The 19,087-nt window shown below is 35.0% G+C and overlaps 1 protein-coding gene across 1 annotated transcript; it reads right to left on the bottom strand.

Annotated features, from left to right (window-relative positions):
• Positions 1-1,521: 1,521 nt before the first annotated feature.
• Positions 1,522-18,735, bottom strand: LOC128559468 (dihydropteridine reductase-like). The gene is made up of 6 exons (XM_053551204.1): positions 18,615-18,735; positions 12,520-12,709; positions 11,795-11,935; positions 11,026-11,134; positions 10,380-10,463; positions 1,522-5,950 (listed from the first exon to the last, which is right to left on the bottom strand). Exons 1-6 carry the CDS (start codon positions 18,702-18,704, stop codon positions 5,848-5,850), a joined length of 717 nt encoding a protein of 238 aa, XP_053407179.1. The 5' UTR covers positions 18,705-18,735; the 3' UTR covers positions 1,522-5,847.
• Between the last annotated feature and the right edge of the window lie 352 nt (positions 18,736-19,087).

Genomic DNA, 19,087 nt, shown 5'->3' with positions numbered 1-19,087 from the left:
CATGTTTTAAATGTCAAACTGATTCTAAAATATGAAGAAAGTAGGTCAGTAGGTCATATTTATGGTCACTGAAAGTCAGTTTTAAGATCGGCGTGCAAAACTGTACATGTCATCCAAATTTCAAGGCTGTATCTTACAAAACAAGAAAGTAGGTCAACAGGTCACACTCAAGGTCACTGAAAATCGGTTCTAAGATCGGCGTGCAAAACTGTACATGTCACCCAAATTTTAAGACTGTATCTTAAAAAACAAGAAAGTAGGTCATTAGGTCAAATTCATGGTCACTGAAAGTCAGTTTTAAGATCGGTGTGCTAAACTGTACATGTCATCCAAATTTCAAGGCTGCATCTTAAAAAACAAGAAAGTAGGTCAGTAGGTCAAGGTCACAGTCAAGTGACCCCTAACTACTTGGGATCATCAGGTAATTATAATTAAACAGTCTAGGAAATATGATCTGATATTTTCTGAAGAATTTTTTCTTGTATAACTCATATAACAAGTGACTCCAAGGACGGGGCCTCTTTTCACCCAACAGAGATCCACTAGGCAATGCTACATACAATCAATAGGGTCATCTGCTAGTCATGACCAACCTCTCCATCAACTTTCATGATCCCAGGCCCAAACATTCCCAAGTTATCATCCGAAAACCATTTAACTGTTCCGGATCACTTTGACCTTGACCTTTGACCTCAAAATCAATAGGGGTCATCTGCTGGTCATCATCAACCTCCCTATTAAGTTTTGTGCTCCTAGGCCACAGTGTTTTCAAGTTATTGTCCGGAAACGGTTAAAATAATCCGGGTCACTGTGACCTTGACCTTTGACTTCAAAATCAATAGGGGTCAATCTGCTGGTCATGGCCAACCCCTCTATCAACTTTCATGATCCTAGGCCCAAGCGTTCTCGAGTTATTATCAGGAAACAGACTGGTCTATGGACCAACATCTACAAAACAATATACACCTCATTCTTCAAAAGGGTGCATAAAAGTGTGTTTTAACAGTACGTGATCTTGTTAATATATGCTTAAACGTCAAAGTAGTCGGAAACAGAGCAAGTCTCTGTCTGATCGGGGTGGGCGTGTGTGGATGAATCTTGTCACGTCAGTCAGATCAAAGCTCCGACACCTATTGGAAACATTTAAAATTCAAACCATCAAACCCATTTATTGTCACTGCGGCCACCTGTATAAATGCCTAATGTGCCCCTTTCGATCTGGTTTTCATGTACATGTATAAACCTCTATTAGGTAGAACCACAGATCAATTCAACTCTCAGCAAGGCACAAACCCTCAGTGGGGAACAGCAGGAGAAGTCTGATAAGGTATCTACCACAAAGGTCTCAATTTTGGTTGTTGTTTGTTTTTTTTTTTTGCTATTAATGTTTTTGTGAGTTGGGGGAGGGGATAAACCCCATCAACAAAAGGTATGAACTTCCATAAGTTTTCAAGTTCTTGCCTATCAAACAGAGGATACTGGTTAAAAACGGAGAAAGAAAAAAAAACAAAGTTATGTAACCACCTTCAATCAGATTGTATTGAGGTCTTCACAACAAAATTACAGCCAGTAAACAACATCATTACCATCCTGGTTGACACAAAAAATCTAAATATAATCTGGTCTGTCACAACATGATTATAAAAAGACAAAATATGAAATATAAGTTTTATCACTATATTTTGCACCAAACAGTAGAACTCAATTAGGTATTTTAAATGTGGCCAAAATTTTAATCTATTTAAAATTCATAAGCTTCCAAAATAGAAAAATAGAACTGCAATGTGACCTATGTGAGACTATGTCATGGACATGCTACTTTCATTCTTACTGGCTGAGTATCACAATTAAATTGTCTCTGATCAAGAAAACACTTTTAGTCTCCCTGTTGGTCACTATATTTCCTTTGCAAAGTATACTGGAAATTAAACAAGTTTTGCTGTGTTTTAAACACTTCAAAAAATGATCTTATCTTTAAATTATAGTCAATCAAGGGAAGTAACTACTCTGAATCACTACTCTGTTTTTAAACAAGTTACATTTCTTGACTTTCAATGGAAAATACCCATTCGATGCACATGTTCAAAATATTGAAAATTTCCAAAGTGAATCTTTGTCTCACACTGTATATACCAGTGATAATTATTATATATTCACTTCATTTTCAAACCAGCTGATAATACTGAGAATGTTTATTATTACATCTTGACTATTATAGAAGAACAAGCTGCCTTAATCTCACCAAAATACAACATAATTATACTATCATGTCAGACTAGTTTTGATTACAATACAATACTTTGATTACACATAAAAGCATGAATATACCACATTAAACATTATTAGAAAATAAATCAAAGGCTATATTCCTTTGACTACTTAGAACAGGGTTCTTAACCCTTAACATTCTAAATTTCTAAAATGGTCTGGTCTATCATTCAATATGGGCAATACCATTTATGATTCGAAGGGGTTTTCACTGAAAATTTACTGACTGAACAGCAAACAGTGCAGACCATGATCAGACTGCACGGATGTGCAGGCTGATCTTCGTCTGCACTGGTCGCATAGGCAGAATCACTTGCCGATAGCAGGCAAAAGGTTAAAATTCTGGAGTAATCTTCTAAATGTTGTCAAAGGAACAGTACAGTACGCTGTTCTGTTCTGGTGCCCAGTCATTTTGAGATTAGGAACCAAAACCTAATTTCCATTGTTGGAAATATTAACAACTGACTGTTCTTTCTGCACCAGATTTTATTTAGAGCATTCCACGCACATTCTAAACATTCCAGAACAGTACTCTTTTTCACTCCATTCATTTTCTAAGAGTATGTGCAGAATCTTCTGAGCAGCCAAAGGAATGGGGCCTTAAATGTAAATAACAAAAATGCATTTTAGTAAACCTGAACAAGTCAGCAGTAAAAATCTCAATCCGAAAGTACAGTATTATCTAAATAATCTCAATAAAACAAATTAATCAAAAACACACCAAAGACATTGTACAGTTACAAAAATGTATTGTACTGTAGCTATTTCATTTAAAACGAGCACGATTTCAATTAAAAATAATTCAAATTTTCTAAGTACAAAAAGGGCCATAATTTTGACAAAATGCATATCAGAGTTATGGTTCCTGGCCTACTTAGTCACATAATGATGACTATCAAGTGTGCCAAGTTTCAAAGCTGTAGCTCTTATGGTTTTTGAGAAAAGCTGAACCTAAACAAAAATTTTAACCAACGCCAAAGCCAACAATCAAATGACAATACCTTGTATATTTTTTTTTAAAAATCAGACGAGCTAAAAATACAAAGTGTTGGTTAGGTAACTGTATGTGAACAAGAGAATATTGGGATGAAAACTACTTGAATGGAATATTATTCTCTGGTGAGACTAAAGAAAGAAAATACTGAGTTTTGTCTATGCAAATGTATGTGGACAAGAAAATATTGGGATGAAAACTACTGGTCCAGGAATGGAATCTTTTAGAACAAGCTTGTTTGGGGGTGGGTGTGAGGGGGGGTGGGGTTTCATCAACTACAAAACTAAAGGAAAACATAGCAAACTTCGTCTGTTATTTAGCACATGTCTAATAATGAAATGTGCATAGGTAAGACAGTTGCTGAAAACCTATATAACTGGCCTGTAAGCAAGCAGCAAAAACATTTGAAAGGCTGACCTACAATTAACTTCTTAATAGATCCTACAATCAGTGACAAAATTGCATGCAATAAGCCTGTCACTCAGATTGTTGCCTATTCAAGTTCTACCATAAAATCTTAATATATGTAGTACCAGGTTCATATTGTACTCCTTAAAATAATACCATTACAGTTAGCCTCTCACTAAACTAACGGAACTGTAAAATCAAACAAAATGCAGCTAACAAATAAGTTTTCCAAACAGTATATTTTATATCCCTAAACTTCAAAACTTTCGGTCTAAAATGGATGAATTACACATGATGAAATTTTTCAAACTTGAGTCATGGACTATATGAAAATATAATGCTTGGCACCTATCAATAATAGCACTTCTGGAATGATATATATTTTGCATCACAGTTTGTAAGATTTGTGACATAGGAAAATACTACACAATTAATGAATTATACTTGCACTCTCCAATCAACTGTTAGACAAAAAAGAAGCTAAGAATAAAATTCTAAACAATCCTTTAATCAGGATCCTATTCACATCTTCAGAATTTGCTTTGTAAGATTTTACTCTGTTCAAACCCCTAGTAGAAAGGAACAACAGATTTTTAAACTTATAAATGTTTCTAAGTGATCTTCATATATTATCTCCCCTGAAGTTTGAAAAACAAAAAAGGGACATTCTTTTTCCTGTTTACTTAAAACTAAAACGTATGAAATGTCAAAGGGATGACAAAAAAAAACAGGCAAGTTTTTCTCAGATATTTAAAACAAGTGAGAGTTGTACTGATTAAATTTTTTTAAATTTTGTTTTGTTATGAAATAATATATCTTTTCGAATGCAAATTTTGTGAAAAGCCAGATCCTTTTTAAATAAGAAACACCTTTGCTTGTCTCGACTATAAAAAAAAAGATTTCTTATTTGCATCCCCTTAAACTCACATTAATCATTACTATGCAAGCTTGTTAAGTTTCAAAATTTAAAGAACGATTTTTGTTGAAAGTAAAAGTTCCAAAATAATACAGGCTTGGTAAACCTTTGACTAGGTTAAACAATTGGCAAGATAAATTACTGCTAAACAGTAATACATTTATTTTTGTAAATAATAACTAAATTAGAAAAATAGTCAGTCAAATATTTACTTTTACAACAAGTGCACAACAATTAGTCTACCCTGAATTGATATTAACCCTTACCCTGCTATATTTCTATAATGGACTGGTCCGTCTTTCAATTTGGACAGTACCACTTATTACTCAAAGGGGTTTTCACTGAAAATTTACTGACTGAATAGCGAACAGTGCAGACCATGATCAGACTGCACGGATGTGCAGGCTGATCTTGGTCTGCACTGGTCGCAAAGGCAGAATCATCTGCCGCCAGCAGGCTAAGGGTTAACTACCATACTTATTGTTACAATGCAACATACCAGTAACACCCTCACCTAAAATAAATGCATTTATAACAAGGTTTCACTGTACTTTTAACATATTTTGTAAAGTCCAATTTTGACAAATTTACAAAACACCTTTTGGATTTTATTTTTGGCTAGTATAAAATTTGCAGTTTTAAATATCTACAGCGAACTATCGTATTTGCCCTTATTTTGTTAAATTCTATTTTCACCTTTGAGAATGGGCGCATGTTGTGAAACACACCAATAATTGAAAATGTTCAATATAATACACAGTATATTAATTATCCTTATACATAATACCTGAAATTTGTTTTGTAAAAATTAAACGTCTGCCTAAATTTCTTCACAAACTGTAACATTTTGATAAAAAACCATCTACTTAAGATCAAAATGAGCCAAATAATGTTTAAATTAAAGCACTTTTTCAAAATGCTTTTTAATTACGATACATGCTTCTGAAAAATATCATTATCTACAGATACTCACAAATGCTATTGCATAAAACAAAACAAGTTGATTGAGTTTAAAACCACAAAAACAATAACATAATTATCCTAAAACAAAAACAATATAGAGTCCCATATAGAAACCCTGAATTAATTATCCCTATCTTGTTTTGGTAAACAGCTGGCAGTTGGTGGGTACAAATATTGCATTTTTTCTACCAATGATTCACCAGACAGGACATTTTAACTTGTTAGTTCTAAAATTACATTTCTCACTCAAACATAAAAGCAGTATCAATCATGCCTCCGCCTCATCCTCTGTGTCACACTATTTGGCCGGACATAGCTCTGTTTTGCTGTCCTTTGTGATCAACTGTATGAGACTTCCACTTTCTGGTCGACCCTCATTGTTAATCCACTTAAGGAATGTCCTGAAAGTGTGACATGACATGGGTTTGTTATAAATCAAATACTGTAAAAGTAAAAGTTCCAGGGATGGGAACGAATATTCGAAATTCGAAAATAGGTTGAATATTCGAATATGAAAATCAAATTCGAATATTCGTTATTTATTTATTTATTCTTTTCAAAATAAGTATTATTGATTTTGGGCAATAAATAAATGCTAATTCTACAGAATAAAACCATAGGTTCTGTCGTATTTTTATCGCGTATCAAAAGCTCTCCAATTAACAGGAAAATAGCAATCAATAATTGGCAGGGGTCACTGTTACAGATTAACAGTTTGCAACATCGTAAATGTGTCAGATGTATGTCAAAAGATGTCCAATTAACAAGAAAATTGCACAGCATAATTAGCTGGGGTCATCGTTACGGATTAACAGTTTGCATTGGGCGTAAATGTGATACCTTTTTTATCTTTTGTTCATTTTAATTGGCGCCTGTTTTATGTAACAAGTTTTAGAATTTATTTTTTTCGAAAACCATACCAAACTTGTAGATATTGTCGATCTTTTTACAATATTTTGTGCGACATTTCAGACCGTCCACAGAATCAGTTTTTATCCGCAATCGGCTGTACTCGAAATAATTTTTAAGTAGTTTATAATAAATCAAGAAATAACATATGATTGATGCAAAAGATCATGTTGAAGGAGGTTTAAGTCTGCCTTACTTGCTTTTTTACACGCCGACTGAAAACTTTCAAAATGGCGGCGGTAATACAACAGCGCGACACATGCTTAAATGGGACGACCTTCTATTTTTAGATTCAAATGCGACAGTCCAAATTATAATCAATTTGATTTTTTTTTTTGTATCATTTGGAAGCTAAAACACAGAATTAGGTAAATATGCTTATCATTATACTGACAGAATCGTGAAATAAAACGCTAGGGTTGGCGGGTTTAGGGTTGGGTTACCCGAAAAAAACATTTTTTAGGCCTTATTACGAACGATGATTCACCCTTTAAACAAATGGATACATTGTATTTATGCCAATCACTTAAGAATTTAAAGCTTTCATTAAAACAAACCGAGTATTTGAATATATTCGAATAAGGCAAACCGAATATTCTAATATTGATTTCAGTATTCGTTCCCAACACTATGTAAAACGCATTAATATTTCATGGGAGGCTAATTTTCATGTATTTCAAGGCTGCAACAATTTAAGAACCAAAATCCCAACAAACACATAAAATTCATCTACATTTTATCTGTAAAAGATGAAATCCACAATCAATATTGCACCCCCCACCTCCCCCCCCTCACAAATTGCTATTTTGACCCAAAATTTCATGCTCACTAAATTAAATGATTTGACAGTACTGTACAGCAGTAGTGTAATATCAAATACATTTGCATGGATAAAAATATGCGTAATCCTTAAAATATCAAACTTACCAAATCAGCCATTTTGTTTTGTTTTGGATTTAACGTCGCACCTGCACATGATAGGTCATATGGCGATTTCCAGCTTTAATGGTGGAGGAAGACCCCAGGTGCCCCTCTGTACATTATTTTATCACGAGCGGGCACCTGGGTAGAACCACCGACCTTCCGTAAGCCAGCTGGATGGCTTCCTCACATGAAGAGTTCAACGCCCCGAGTGAGGCTCGAACTAACCCTCAAATCAGCCGTTTTCTTCTTGTTCCTTTCTAAAGTCAAGCACATAATGATTTTATCTTTCCTTCAATTCATGGATTACAGCTTTTGAACAGGAATGAATGGGAATTATACATTCAAGTCTTGTTTGTTTGGATTACACGATTCTTTTACTGGTTGTAGGTGCAGAACTGATGGGAACATATTCACTCTACCAGTCTGTTATCAGGCACGTGTCCAGGTGGGGGGCCAGGGGGCCTGGGCCCCCCCAGCTGGCTGCCTAGTTACGATTTTTATTACTATGGGCCCCTCAATTTACAAATTTATACACCAGCGCAACTGGCTTGATTTGACAGCAATACACAGGCTAAAGAGCCATAAAACCGTGTCCGGTAGTGGAAATTAGCCCCCGGCATGTCACAGGTAAAAGTTTATCTGTGCATGCTTCGTTGATCGCTTGATCGGTACTTGATTGGGTAGTGGAGAAACTATTCATGTATTATGTTTTTTACTCTTTGGAAGTGTTATAAAATGATCAGAACATTGTTGGTTTTGTTTAATTAAATCTTAAAATGAATCTGAAAATTGAAACATTATGATGGTTGTATTTTGTTTCTACATTAAGGCACATTCCCCAAATTTATTAAATTGATCTTTTTATTTTACCACAATTATGAATTTGAAACTACTGTATCAATTTTACTCTTTTGGGTCCAATAACCTTACTTAAAAATTCTCATAGTTTTAAAAGTAGTTTCTCAGTAAATCTCACAAAACGCATCTAATACTCGTTACTTATGAGGGGTTTTATACATAAAAATATCACTTAATATGTGCTGTGATGTTATAGTTTGTACAGTCAAAGAAGTATAAAATACACATCTATTTATTTTTATAGATCTTTGGTACAGTTAAGAGTTCATTGTCATTTGAAATCTATGATGTAAATAGTAATTGTCATAATATTTCGTTTGTTTTGTTGGAAATCTAAAAACATTTGGCCATTTTGCAAATAGGATACCCTTAATAATTAGACTAGCCACTAGACTGATAATTACGACATTTCTATGATTTTTTTTCTTTTTTATGTTCATAGAGACAAAAGTCAGTCTATTCTAGAGATTTTCTAAGAGGACTGATGTTAAAATTGTAATATTGGACATAGTATATAGACTGGCTCAGTTCACTACATGAAATCATAACAAGAGCACCGCCTTGCGGGTGCTGACGCTCATCTGATTTTTTTTTGTATAATAGAAATATTGTCCTACCCATGATTTTCTAAGTCTAAAAAGGGCCATCATTCTTGCAAAAAGCAGGATAGAGTTATGTTTCTTGATGTACAGTGTCCACTTATGATGGTGAAAAACTGTTGCAAGTTTTAAAGCAATAGCTGATAGTTTATGAGAAAAGTTGACTTAAACATAATATTCAACCAAGAAAATGATTTTTCTAAGTCCAAAAGGGGCAATAATTATTGCAAAAAGCAGGATGGGTTATGTTGCTTGCTGTACCAGGTCAGCTTATGTGTGACAAGTGTTGCAAGTTCAAAGCAATAGCTTTGATAGTTTAAAGAGATAAAGTTTGACACAGAATAAAACTTATACATTAAATCTTGATATTTTTAAGATCCAAAGGTCTTTAATCTTGCAAAGCAGAATGATGGTATTACTTACATGCTGTATAGGACGGTCCAGTAGGGGGGGGGGTGAACACTGGTGCTGTTGCATTTTTATACTAGCTCAATAGCAAATTTGATAAGAACTTGGTATTTGAACAAGCATCACAGCTAAAGACATAAAACTGTCCATGGAAATATTTGCCTAGGCATTCAAGGTAATAATTATCTGTGAGCTTCTATCGCAGATGGTACTTGATTGGTTTGATGTACAGTTCTGTATTATGGTTTGACAGTATTCAAGTTTCAAAGATGATAGCTGTTGGTTGTTTAGAAATCAAATGATCTAAAATAAACTAAACCAATAATTGATGGTTTTCTTGTTCTACAAAGGCCATTCCAATTATTTGCTAAAAAAGAAGTATGGCAGTTATTATCTTTGCAATAACCTTACTTAAATTTCATGGTTTAAAAGTATTTCCAGTTTCAAAGCAAATACTTTAGTAGTTAGGGGATTTATGACACTAAAATATAACTTAATCAGAATCTGATATTTTTCAAGTACAAAAGCATAAATCTTCAAAAGCAATGATTTATGTTTCTTGACTTTACAGAGGTCAGCATTTGAAATCATGGTGAAAAGTATTCCAATTTTCAAACATAAAAACATTTGATATTTGCAAGGACAAATAGCTACCTAGACATAAAACATTAATTCAGTCAACGACGACAACAGTCGTTACTTCTGACGCGACAAGCGACATGATGACAATTAATACATATTTTATTCAAAAATCATATGACATAAAAATGGGAAAAAAATATCATAGTCTAGGAGCTAGTCTTCTTAATAATCATCTTAAAACTTCAACATTTTTTTCAACTGGGTATCATACAGAAAAATAAGTCCATACACTGTGACTGTACAATCATACATACACTGAAAAAGGCACGATGAAATGATTAAAAAGTAGACTTTTCCTTAAATATATGATACATTCATGCATCCTTAAAGGTGTTTCAGGTAGCAGGAAAATGCATCTATTCATGTGCCATATTAAAAAAAATTCGCAATCGGGAGGGGATACCCCTCCCGAACCCACCCCAGGTTCGGCCCCCCCAGCAAAAAATTCCTGCACACGGGCCTGGTTATTATCTCATTACTTTATACTTACTCGGCAATAAACTCTAGTGGAGTCCATGTAGTGTGGTCTGCGTCAGGCATCCATTTTCTGTTCATTGGTGTGTCAAGAGTTACACTAGTTCAAAAAACAACAAATCAATTGAACAATACAATACAGTAAAAACACTATAAACTGAACAGTCTTGAAACTCAAAAGAAAAGTTGACTTTTACAGGTTTCAGGTTTAAAGAACCATTAAAAACAGATGGAAATTATTCTGGACTGAGACCACTATTCATGGCTGTTAAACTTTTCAGAATTTCCAGGCAAGAAGGGCTTCATTATACAATACCAACAGGCTACTTTTTGGGATTAATAACAATGATTATCCTCTGTCACAAACTTTTTGATCCAGGTTGTTCTCTCAATGGGGCTATGGTTCTCTAAGGAGGGAAATACTGCATTATGTTCACCAGGATGGAGAATCTAACCATGTAAATTCTCAGATGGTCACAAGATAATAGTAACTATCAAATTTATGCTGTAGCTTTCTTTATTCCCATAAAATTCAAACTTTCAAATTTTAATTTCACTAGTATTGTAATAAAACATCTAATAACAATAAACCATTTGGCATTTTATCAGAGGCTGAGGGTAAGAAATTTTTTTCAAGAGAACCTACTTTGTGTAATACTTACGGAAGTATTGCTACTGAGGTAGAATTAGCTGGAAGGCCACTGTTTGATGCTGCCAAACTTTTCACTAGCTGGTGAATTGCTGCCTTAGCCATACCATATCCAATCATACCTGGTAAATTTAATCAATTATATTACACACTTAGGCTTTATACTTGAATGAAGTATATTTCTTTGGCCTAAAACCATGAACATTTTAAGTCTGAAATTTAGACTCAATCAGAGTCCGCTATTATTCTATTCGAAAAGTCCACCTTCATTCAGAAACTTGCATGGCTGCTAAACTTGCAGCTATTGAGATCACTTACATGCTGTGTGCTCTAATGCTGGCTCCTGGAAGTGTGAGTAGTACCCCTTCCTTCACATATTTAGCTGCTAACCTTGCAGGTTCTTTAGTCACTTACCTGCACTTCCCTTTCATGCTGGTGGGGCTCCCGAAAATGCGAGTTGTCCCGCTTCCTTCACAAATTTAGCTATCTACCTTGTATCTATGAAGGTCACTTACCTGTTACCCTGGTTGGACTTCTGAAAGTGTGGGTAGTCTCCCTTCCTTCACATGTTTAGCTGCTTACTTTGCAGCTATGGAGAGGTCATTTACCTGCTGTTGCTTCTGATTTTGGTCCTTCAGATATTTAGCTGCTATTCTTGTAGCTTCTGTGGTCACCTATCTGCTGTTCCCTCAGTACTGATAGGGCATGTGACAGTGTGAGTTGTCCCCCTTTCTTCAGATATCTGCATTGGGACATAACTTGCAGTTAATGAAGTCACTCACCTGCTGTTCCCTCTAATGCTGGTTGAGCCCCTGGCAATGTGAGTAGTCCCCCTTCCTTCAGGTACTTAGCAGCTAAACCTGCAGCTATTGAAGATGTCCATACACTTTGCTTCCACATTGCATCTGCATTTTTGATAAATGCTGAAACACAAATAGCAATTTATAAGGTAATAAGACCATAGATAATACTAGATGCCCATAGGCAATATGTCGAGCCCGCCCTTTGACCCCTTACTATGACCTTGACCTTTGAGACCGTCTCAATGAGTTAAACATTCATGCTAAATATAACAAGATTCCTCAATGCATGTCAAAGTTATGGGCCTGACAAGATCTGACACGACCTTTGACCTCCAACTGTGACCTTGACCTTTGAGATAGGAACCTGTGGTTTGCGCAAGACACTCCGTCTCACTGAGGTTAACATTCATGCTAAATATAAACAAGATTGCTCCATGTATGTCAAAGTTATGGTCCGGGACAAACAAATCCAGATGGACGCACGGATCAACAAACAAACTGACAAACAATATATTAACCCACATGTGGGGAGACATAATTACAGTGCAAATTAACCAAGTACTAGCCTAGTTATCTTGGAATGTATCACGCTAATAGACTGGTGCTGTATAAGGCCAGCAGCCATAAAAATTGCATAATAAAAGACTGAAATCTAAAATCAATCACAAAACATTTACATAATAGTTTCATTTAGTTGACTTCACCTTTATTAGCTGCATTTCCTCCAGCCCAGCCGCCCGCTACACACAGAATGGCGTCAAGTTTGGTGTCTCCGAGCAAAGTTTCAACACCGCTGGTGATCTGGTCTTCTTGTTCTGTCCAGGAATCTCCAGGTTTTACTATAACATTACCGTCTGCTTGCTCATTGGGTGCCAAATCGATGGAACCAACCCACTAAAACATTATAGCATTAATAATGTGTATCTTGAGGGCATAAAGCAGTAAACTGTGCATCTGGATCCAGTTATCAAAATAACAGGAAAAATATTAGCAAGTGTTAATTGTAGGATATGATAAAGAAATCTAGGAAAACCTACTAAAGTGTCAACCTACTAATTTAATTTTTAAAGTCTAAAAGTGTTTAGGAAAGTCTGTTCCAACTGGAAAAGTAAACCAGCATGGCAAAAACATGGAAGCCAAGGCAAGACATACATAGCTTTTTCAGTCATACTTTTTTTCAGTCATACTTAATGACAGGGCTTTACTATTTTACTAAGAAAAGGGGCCTAAAAACCTTAATGTAAATTCAGATTGTGCTATACATCTTTGTGCCATTTGTAGCACCTTAACATTTGGCATGCCAAAGTCACATCCATGTTTCATATATTGTACATATGTCAGCTGAAGAAGCTTATTAAAGCAAAATATGTTTTGACAAGCCTGCACTGGTTTTTGAATTTACATAATCATAATTCATTAATTCAGAAAATTTCAACTTTTGAAAATAAACAATCATTGCTACTTTAGTTTATTCTACAGTCAGCTTTAAATCTTGTATGTACAATACAAACTCATACACTTTAATTTAAATCCAAAAAATGATTCCTATATATATCTGTGAAGTGTCCTATCCTGCCCATGATGCTAAAGTGAAAAAAATCTATTTTCGACAATATTGTTCACCAAGTGCAATACACTTATCTGAACCTATCCAGTAATAAAACCCACAACATGATCATAGATAGTCTTCTAGTTAACAGAACTCCGAACCTAATTAATGTCTATTACAACTCAGTGAAATAATATAACTGTTTTCTTCACTGGAACAAACTCTTCACACCCTTTATATTACAAGGAATGTCACTTCTTCTTTCTTATGAAAATATAAATGATCTCTGATACCCCATCCAGTCAAGTTATACTGATTCCAGACTTACCAGTCCTAAACCTATCATCTTAATGCTGAGCACCAAGATAGTTCAACTTGTTATTTTATTAGGGCAAGTGACTGTTCACTAAAGGCGAGTAGATTTTACTGGCTACTGGTTCTGCAGGGCAAATGGTGGGAAATTTTTTTACATCCCTTGGCCTGTTTGTACATAAAAAAGTAGATTTTGGTAATTTTTTATCTAGGCAGTTGAAAAAAGGAGTTTTTTTCAGTGTAAGCAGTGTTCTTTACCTTCCGAATGTAATAACTTGAAGATTTAAGGCAACAAGGTTTGTTGGATGCTCACTACTTCTTATGCATGGCAATCCAATGAGACCTGACATAACCAACAGACGTCAAAATGATCAAGAGCTGTCACAGTAGACAGCACGCTCGACTATTTCGATGTTGGATAGTGAAACTGGGCATATCTGAGGAAGCTGGAGCTGTCACTGGAGTGTTTAATGACTCGAATGGTGGATGAAGATATTGCACAACAGCTTGACTATGTGTCAAAAATATTAAGTAATAAGAGAGATAAAGATAAAGTATATCAAAACACTAAATAAGTATAACTCTAAGCAAAAAGGGGGCATAATTCATAAAATTTTGGTGCAAGAGTTATGCACCTTGTGTCATATGATGTGGATGATGATGTAGAACAACTACTTCAAGTTTGAATCAAATCCATACAGTAATAATTGAGATATATTGAAAATGCATCAAAATTAACCTTAAATTCTAAGTAAAAGGGGACATAATTCATGAAAAATTGGTGCCAGAGTTATGCACCTTGTGTCATATGACGTGGGTGATAAGGTGGAACAACTATTTTCAGTTTGAATCAAATCCATTTAGTAATAACTGAGATAGAGTGAAAGTGCATCAAAACTTTAACCTGAAATTGTAAGTCAAAAGGGGGAATAATTCATGAAAAATTGGTGCAAGAGTTATGGCCTGTGTGCCATATGATGTGGGTGATGATGCTGAACAATTAAGTTTGAATCAAATCCATTTAGTAATAACAGATAGAGTGAAAGTGCACCAAAACTTTAACCTGAAATTCTATGTAGAAAGGGGGCATAATTTATGAAACATTTGTACAACAGTAATGAACTTTGTGTCATATGATGTGGAACAATTATTTTAAGTTTAAATCTGATCCATTTAGTTATAACTGAGATAGAGTGAAAGTGCACCAAAACTTTAACCTGAAATTTCAATTAAAAAAGGGGGCATTATTCATGAAAAAATGGTGCCAGAGTTATGGACTTTGTGTCATATGATGTGGGTGATGGTGTAGAACAACTATTTTAAATTTGAATCAAATCCATCTAGTAATATAACTGAGATAGAGTGAAAGTGCACCAAATCTTTAACTTGAAATTCTAAGTAAAAAGGGGAATAATTCATGAAAGATTGGTGTGAGAGTTATGGCCCTTATGACAGATGATGTGGGTGATGGTGAGGAATACCTATTTTAAGTTTAAAGCAAATCCATCAAGTAATTACAGAGATAAGGAGAAAAAAGAGGAAGTGTACAAAAAACTTTAACCAAGAAGGGGACGCGGAAAGACGCTGCCAATGCCAGGATGTCAGTAGGATAGCTCTCTCAGACTCCATATATTTAGTATAGTTGAGCTAAAAATGTCAGGTCTTATTTATAGGCCTAGGACATTTTTCGTACTTATATTTGTATGTTTTCAAGTTGTGTACTTGAAAAATCTGGTTTGATAACATATTCACAGTTGACAACTTGGCATTTCATACATACAGGTCATGGATCTAAACTCTGGCATGTGGTGTTTTTCATTTGACCTTTTCACTGACAAAGCCCCCATATCCTTTCATATTAAAATTCACATTTGAACATGACAAATAGGAATTTAAATGATTAAAATTTTAAAATGCAGTTGACAGTCTTTATTGAGCTTGGCCTTCCATGCATGCTTGATGTGAACCCTTCAACAGCTGGCACCAATACCAACGCAGCATTATCTTCATACATATTAGTATATTACAAACCTACTTTTACAAAGTGTTCATTGGTGGTTATATCTTGCTGTACACTGGGACCCCTTTATAACGCTGTCATCGGGGTCCAAGTTTCGAGACCCGTGGATCTAGTGGGGTTATATTTATAACACGGGCTGGCCGTAAATGCCAAGTATGCAATAACCCACCCATTCGTAACGCATTAGACGTATTTTGAACACTGCTTCATGTTATATAAGAAATTCTAAGTGTATAAACGGGACATTTATTTACCTTATATATATGCTACTGGAAAATACATTTAAAAAAATATAATGCTGTTTCATCTTCCCATTTTGTCGTAATTCTAAAAGAAAGTTGAAATTCTGAATCCCGGGAGTAAACATACAACGCTGTGTGAGAAGCGCGCGGTCATGAAAATTACAATAGCGCGGGTTTTTAAACACATGGAAAATAAATAAAATGTACGAATGAGAAAAAACGCGCACAGTTTTTCAAAATGGATAAAATAAGATCGAAAATGGTAAACTAAACTAGATCTATGATAATAAAGAGAGAATGGGATTATTACGAAAACGGCTGCATTTTATTATGAAACTGGGCATGTTGTTGATGCAAACTTAAATGGTTTGATAGTTGACTGACCAATGATACACGTTTGTTATCAATGCAAACAATCTAATTTTGACACGGTCTTGATTGCCTAATTGTCACATGTCTGCATGTATTCAAAATTTAACAAAGGCGTTACGCAAACAAGTAAGCTAGCAGACAGTTATTGATTATTTGTCACAGCTGTCATGACAAAGGTGTTAAAGTACACAGGTATATGCAGTTTTAACGGTGGTTATGATCAAATTAAAAAACATCCGCGGACTCGTTTTTTTTTTAATTTGGGAGCCAAGAGCGTACCGCATTATACCGAATACCGCAATATATCGAATAGCATTACAAAGGGTTTCGAGTGTATATTCTTTTAGATGTAATACACAATGTTTTATTTTTATCTCAAACATGACTTTCTACGGGGTTATGTTTTGCCAAGAGATATTACAGAACAGGCTTCACATATATTTTGTACTTTAATTTGTATTTTGCACTTCCTGAACACTCAAGAGTGTTAAGCTATCTTTATACTGTCCATCTATATTGTCGCAGCGCTTAACATTCGACTTGACATTAAACAATAAACAAAACAACAGAGAATTTCTTGTCTTTACCACAACATTTCATGTCATAATGCATCAATATTATTAACTGTGAGAAAATGAATCAGAAATCATTCAAGAAACAATCAGGACTTTGTGTACAACAATAGCTAGCCACCGTCACGTCACATCACTAATTTCGCGGTATAGGCCAACAACTGTGGCAATCAATCTACCACAGGATAAAGAACAATAAATATTATCTAAAAACTGAAAAGCTACCAAAGTCAAACTAACAGGAACACTTAAAAGTCATTAAATGTCAATTTAAACGTTTTATATGAATTGTTTTACATTGGCACTATCAGAAATATACTCCTCTGGGCAGTGAACACACCAGATATTTTGCAAGTAAACCACAAGGTCGCGGGCATGGTCATAATGTATTGGAGCTGAAGCATTGTATTATAAATGAATATGAATATTTTCTACCTGATACTTATATAACATGTTCCAATTCACTATTCAGTATCGTGGGTGTATTTTGTGGAGATGGTCACAGGGCCCTGATCCCCTCCTCCCCCCTTAAAGTCCGTAGAGTTTAGACGTTTTAATAGCCTAATATTGATATTTTGTTCATTATGTTTAACAGGGCTTTTCATCCTTATATAACAGAGGCCTATAAAAGGCCTCTTCCCAATCCAAAAATATACTATTTTTTCCCAACTGTGGCAGAGATATTTCCCAAAATGCAAGGTAAAATTTCCCAAAATCATGCAACAGATGGTTAAGATTTTGTTTACATTTTAGTATTTCCAGAGGAAGCGTTTGTCTCTTGTAGCACAATAGCCTAACAGCCCACAGAACCAGTTGTGACACATAGCCAGTCTAATATATTATGTTCCATGGCCTGGATTTTAGTCCATGTTTCAGGGGAGATCAATTTGCTTCGTCTTTCGATGTTTACTTTCGGTTGATATTTTTTCCCAAAATGGACAATTATCGCGCCTAAATTTCCCAATTTGGAAGGCCAAGGCCTCTTCCCAATTTCCTGATGAAAAGCCCTGCTGTTTTGTCTAACCGGAAAATGTTACGTAAAATTTGGGGTTCTCTTATATATGGTGAGACTTTATTTGCATAATTAATGAGGACAAATGCAGAGCAGCTGGTAGATGAAATTGTAAACATTGCAAATATTTGTTAATGGATTTTTTTTTATTTCTGCAACAGATATGTGAAAAATACAATTTTGATAAATATTGATAGATATTTTGTAAGATAACTGTAGATAGGAACATTTTTCGTTAGCATGCGTAAAATAGGTCACAAATGTAGGTGGCACAACTCGAATACCGTGAAATAAGTGACGACACGAGATAGATGGCAAGTATAACTATAATACTTTGTAAGTTTCCCTTCGGTTGCCCCTTGCTTAATTTACATGGAAGTATGAATAAAGCGCCAGAACCGGTAAAAGTGCAATGGAACGGAATATGTCAGCTGCAAGTAACTTCATCTGTTTTCAGCACTGACAATGTATTCAAGAAAATGTAAGTTACAGACATTTAAAATGGGTCCTGTTGTGTGCTGCTGCCATTAGAAATATGTCAATTTTATATAGAATAAAGAAGAACAGCAATCTAGTGAGTTGTAACCTTAAGCAATACACTATCATGAATTCACCCCACCCACTATTTCTAATATATGGCGATCGATAAATGTTAATGTGTTTATAAACAGAAAATGACAGCCGTGGCAAATGCTTCCTATCGAAAATAAAATATCTTACATAGCTTTTTCCTTTAAAGAAGTTGACTATCACTGATCCTAAAGCGCCTTTTCCACCATAAACTAAAATTCTAGCCCCAGCTTCTGCCATGTTGTCGACCTTGACCGTGCACAACAAATTAGTACCCGAAACGGAACGGAATGTGCGAAAAAGTCTCATCATGCGCCTATAGTGCGCAATGGAGGTAAAGTGCGCAATGGAAGGAACGATTATTGGTATAGTTAATGGAAATGTCGTTAAAATGCTGAGAAATGAAAATGGCACACAAACAGCAGATATTTGTGCGAAGTCAATGGCGCGCAATGGAGGTAAAGTGCGCAATGGACACAATTTTTTAGGAGCGATAACTGATTAAATGTTTAGATACTCCCAGATATTGTTTAAAATCGTTTCACTTTATTTACTCTCGGTAAATGCTATTGCAATAAAATGATTGCTACATCATAATTATAATTTAAACAAATTTTAAAAAC

Source organism: Mercenaria mercenaria, chromosome 9, assembly GCF_021730395.1.
Source record: "Mercenaria mercenaria strain notata chromosome 9, MADL_Memer_1, whole genome shotgun sequence".
Lineage (NCBI taxonomy): Eukaryota > Metazoa > Mollusca > Bivalvia > Venerida > Veneridae > Mercenaria > Mercenaria mercenaria.
The sequence above is the reverse complement of the archived record's forward strand: the minus strand, read 5'-3'. Positions and strand labels throughout refer to the sequence as shown.